Source organism: Pteropus vampyrus, unplaced genomic scaffold (genome assembly GCF_000151845.1).
Source record: "Pteropus vampyrus isolate Shadow unplaced genomic scaffold, Pvam_2.0 Scaffold360, whole genome shotgun sequence".
In the NCBI taxonomy this organism is placed as follows: domain Eukaryota; kingdom Metazoa; phylum Chordata; class Mammalia; order Chiroptera; family Pteropodidae; genus Pteropus; species Pteropus vampyrus.
Window position 1 is genome coordinate 554,113 of NW_011889141.1, and position 4,958 is coordinate 559,070.

The following is a 4,958-nucleotide window of genomic DNA, read 5'->3' on the forward strand; positions in this document are numbered from 1 at the left end:
AAGATAACACGTGAAGACCCGGGGCGTTTGAAACTGCTTTCATCCCCAGATAAGGAAAGTGAAATCAAACAGAACCATTTCTGGGAAACTGGTCCACCACTTGCCTAAAGCCAAAGAACTTCAAAGAGCCGAGGCTGGACCCCAGGTCATGTCAACTTCATTAATCGCAAGTCACCTGGCAGCTCCCCACCTGAGAGCCCCAAAGGGCATATGGTAAAGCTCGTTCCTCAAACCATAAAATGAGGCGACGCAATCACCCCAACCTCAGTGCAGCGGTTGCTGATACGCAGAGGCTATCTGCCCAGGTGTAAAATGGCAGAGGAGAAAGTCTCGTTTCCACTCACCCGTTAGCCAAACCTCCCACTGGAACGACCCAGGATTCTAGTAAAGGGAGCTTTGTTCCATTGCCTTCACTGCATACCCTGCCCAAGTTTCTCATATGACTGTGCTGCCTAGAAGTCACCTTCAGAGGCCTTGGAGGGTCTATAGTAGGTGAACTTAGATAAGCAAATGGAAATGAGCTCTCTCGGGGAGAGAGAGGTCAAATGGGCAGTTAGGAGTGGCTGGGAGAGGGGAGGAGGGCCTGCTCCACAAAGAAAAGCATATATAAGAGAAAGCAGAGAAATATTCCACTAGAAAACACTGGGATCTGTGGACGGGAGCCATGGACAGGACAGGAGAGAGAGAGATGGCCTGGTTTACCCTTTACCTCCTGAACCTTCTCTGGGCTACGGCTGGGACCAGCACTCAGACCCAAAGCTCGTGCTGTGAGTATGCTATGTCTCCCAAGGAGCTCAGAGAGGCAGGTACTCTGGGGTTTGGCAGGGACCTTGCACCGTGGGGGTCTGCTGATGAGGAAGAGGTTAGAAACAGCAGTCGGTACAGGAATTCCAACATGGGTGCGTCAGGGTGTGAGAGTGTTGGTTCATCTTCCCTCACTTAATAACATAAGCTCTTCGAGATGCCAGTCTACACGTTTATACTGAGCGACTGAAATACTGTTACAGGTAGGACGGCTGATGGATGGTACAAAGACAGATGCTCAGTGGCTGTTCTGACCGGGCCCCATTACCAGTGGCAGTTTAGGGGTCTTACTGAAGACAGGTCATATCCCAAATCTTGAATATATTCTCCATGTAAGAGTGAGGGGGAAAAAAATGGGTGCAAGGGAATCAGTGATTTCCAAGAATGTGCTAGAAATCACAGGCACTGTCTGTGAGCCATATTGCCAGAAGGTGTTAAATGAGAAATCACTTTCTTAAAGATAAAGGTTATTTGAGAAAAGGTTGGGAATAGCTGGCCTCGGAAGAAAGTCTCGGTGTTTTCTCCATGTCTCTTGAAAAGTCATCCATTCAGGGGCATCCCTGAGGATAGCAATGCTAATCCTGTCTTCTCCTAAAAGACACGGGAAATATGTTTCTGAGGAGAGAAGGTGAGGGGTTCTGTAAATGGCTGTCTTTTCCCAGCTGTCCCCCCGGCACAGCAGTCCTTGGTCAGTGGAATACAAGTGCTCATGGAGAACTCTGTGACCAGCTCAGCCTACCCCAACCCCAGCATCCTCATTGCCATGAACCTGGCCGGAGCCTACAACTTGGAGGCCCAGAAGCTCCTGACTTACAAGCTCATGGCCAGTGACACGGCTGGTGAGAAGTCACAGCCCCTCCCTCCACCTAACGCTGTGACCTTCGGCAGGTCTCTTGATCCTGCTCAACCTCACTTTTCTCATTTGCAAAATGCAGGTGTTTCTCATAACCATAACACTAATAGTAATGATAACAAGGATAATAATAATCGAATTTCTTTCTGCCTACCTCACAGGAGTTGCCTTGAAGCTCGAGTTAGATAATAAAGTTAAAATCATTTTGCAACCACGAATTGTCATATGTGAACTCGTATGGGAGTTCGTGCTGCTTTTCTAAACAAATGCCAGGGATTCTTGGCGGAGTCGTCAAGTGACACAGAGGCCACTAGATTAAACATTCCTTAAGTATTTTTCCATACTTCTTTCCTTAAGAAAGATTTTTAAAAAGCTATCTAATCACATTATTAAAACATCAAAATGATCTGGAAAGATGCGGAGGGCTCGTCCCTGTCCCTCCCCCATTCCCGCCCTCCCCCGCCGTGCTTGCCCTCCTGAAGATGCCTTTAACCATTTTGTCCTCTGCACCACAGACCTGAGCGTGGGTGAGCTCGCCCTCATCATCATGGCTCTCACCTCCTCCTGCCGGGACCCTGGGACTAAAGTATCGACTCTACAGAAACAAATGGAGAACTGGGAGCCTTCGAGTAAGACCTCATTGGAAGGGAAGGGAGATTGGGGCAAATGGTCCTTCCTGAGAATTCTAAACCTAAAAAGAAAAGGATGGCAGAGTGGGAAGTTAGGGAAGAGATGCGAAGGGCCTCCACTCAGGTTCCCCAAGCTAAGCCCACAGGCTGGATATTCACGTCCAAACCAAAATGAACGAGCGTCATCCCTTGTATTCATTCCATTCTCGTGCCAGATGTCATTCATTCTTACTCTGAGAAACACAGATGGTGTCTTTAGCCAATATGGTGTCTTCCTTTTTGGACAGTTTTTCTAACAATGTCTATTCAAAAGGTTTGGCATGTATTCCCCACCCCCAACCCCCGCCACCGAATGTCCTCATGATGCTGAATGTCAGTCTGATGAAGGCCCTCTGTCCTCTGCCGAGGCCCCAGCGCTGAGGCTCTGAGCTTCTATGGACCCAGTCTGGCGATCTTGGCACTGTGCCAGAAGAACTCTGAGGCAACCTTACCGATAGCGGTCCGTTTTGCCAAGACCGTGCCAGCCAACTCTTCTACCTTCGATACAGGTAAGTAGGTCCCCACTCTCCAGCTGCCCTGGGCTGGCACCATCAAGGGCACTGAATGGCAGAGCTGGTGGGGAAAGTGGGAGGTGGGAGGTGCTGGGCTCATGAAGATGTCTGTAGAGGGGAGATACTTAACAAATGTTTGTTGGACACGTTAAGAAATAAATGAAAGGGAGATGGTAAAACCTAGAAACTGGAATAATACTTTTAACATCTGGCAGTTACAGAATCTCCACTGGAAACAAAAAACATGTCACCCAAGTCAGGAGTTGCTCCCAGGCAAATTACTAAATTTTTAAATCGAGGTCAAGACTCAGCCCTACCTGAACCCGCTCATTTATCACTACTGATGCTTCCACACTCTGCTCTTCTCCGTGCTTCTCCTCAGAACATCCAAATAGTCTCTGTTTATCAAACGGCTGCTCTCTGAATCCTGAGCCCATCAGGCGTCCCTTCGAGGATGCACTGGAGTCATCTCATTCCTTCATTCTGCAAGCATGTGGCTGCTTGGGAATGGAAGCTTTTTCCTCTGCGACACCAACGCCCTTCCTCTGCCTACCCTTCTGCGTCTGATGATCCCTCCTCTGCATAGTGCCCCTCATTCATGGTCGCCTTTTCTCCTCTGCCACTCTCTCAGCAACAGCTTTCTGTCAGGATGTCACTCCCTGATACGTGCCTCGTCAGCAGCCTCTCTCATTTCGGCCTCATTCAGAACAAGAAGCAGATAGATATTTACTCAGGTACCCTTCCTGTGGGTCAAGAACAGACTGGCCTCCGCTTCCCATCTGGGGTGTCTCTGCCAGTTCAGAAAATTCAGACGTTTTTTTACAATACTTGTTTCAACGATGCAGTCCCCTTCAGTGAGGTCACCTGACCTTCAGGTAGAGACTGGGGTGGGGAGGGGAAGGTCAACGAAAGAAAAAATGCCACCTGGCAAGTCTTTCATTTGCCGGTTCTGGTCCTGTCATGACAGAGCTTGCTCATTCCATCCGCACGTGTTCTCCGGTACAAATAACAGAAAGGCCCCTGTGCTGGGTCCTAAGGGGGACGCCAAGTCCCCTCCATCCAGGAGTTCACAGAGCACAGTAACAACAAAACAGCAGAGAGAGCGCAGACTGCGAAGCAGGTACAAACAACAACTCCTCCAGGAGTGCAGGAGGGGCTGCACTTGTGCCGGGATGACCAGGGGAGGCTTCGCTGAGAGGTGCTGATGGCCGGGGCTTCAAGAACTGGTGACCTTTTGAAAGATAAACATTGAGACAAGAGAAGGGGGATAGAATATATTGCTGGTCGACATCAGTGAAAAGCATGAGCTGTGCAGTCATACGTACCTGGGTTCAGGTCCTGGTGCTGCTACTTACTGACTTTGTGGCCTTGGGCAGTCACTTAACCTCTCCGAGCCTTCATTTTCTCATCCCTTAAATGGAGATAATAACAGGTCCTGTCACACAGGTTGTCCTGGAGAGTAAAAGAGATAATGCACCTGGAACATGGTAAAGGTCGCGTTGTGGTGGTGGCTGTCTTATCTCCCTGTGATTCACAGACACAGAAGCAGTGATGACCTTGGCACTGACCTGTATGTACAACAAGATCCCTGTAGGCTCAGAGGAAGATTACAGAACCTTGTTCGGTCAGGTCCTAAAGGAGGTTGTGGAGAACATCGGCACCAGGATCAGAGAGAGTGGCCTCATCGGGAACATCTACAGTACTGGCCTTGCCATGCAGGTGAGGACATCGTTAGGGTCCGTGCCAATAAGATTGGACTGTAGGGTCAAGAGACCAGGCTTCTTCTAATACCTCTCGGAAAGAGCAGCTGGTGTACTTGAGGTCGATTCCTTGTGGTGCCTGGACCTCAGATTCTCTACTGGTAGAATGGGGTAAGTGTTCATTCCTTCTCACTTCACAAGTAAAATGTGAAAATGAATCGACATGAACTCTTTTCTCTTCCTTGGGGAAAAAAAAAAGAAATCCAAATATGTATTGGTTTATTATTAATTACAATCAATTTGTTCATAATAATTATAGATGAATGAAAGTTTGACATATAAAATAATGAATTTTCTGATTCCATCTGGCTGGTCAAGTGTTCTTTTTTCAGCCCTTTATCTTGGCCCAGAAGAAAGACAG

The 4,958-nt window shown here is 48.4% G+C and overlaps 1 protein-coding gene across 1 annotated transcript in view; it reads left to right on the forward strand.

Annotated features, from left to right (window-relative positions):
- Positions 1–688: 688 nt before the first annotated feature.
- Positions 689–4,958, forward strand: part of GIF (gastric intrinsic factor) — a 16,102-nt gene continuing 11,832 nt past the window's right edge. The window contains exons 1-5 of the mRNA XM_023522889.1: positions 689–767; positions 1,467–1,643; positions 2,173–2,286; positions 2,694–2,834; positions 4,375–4,614. Of these exons, the coding sequence (XP_023378657.1) occupies positions 689–767; positions 1,467–1,643; positions 2,173–2,286; positions 2,694–2,834; positions 4,375–4,614 (751 nt within the window). The remainder of the gene's footprint in view (positions 768–1,466; positions 1,644–2,172; positions 2,287–2,693; positions 2,835–4,374; positions 4,615–4,958) is intronic.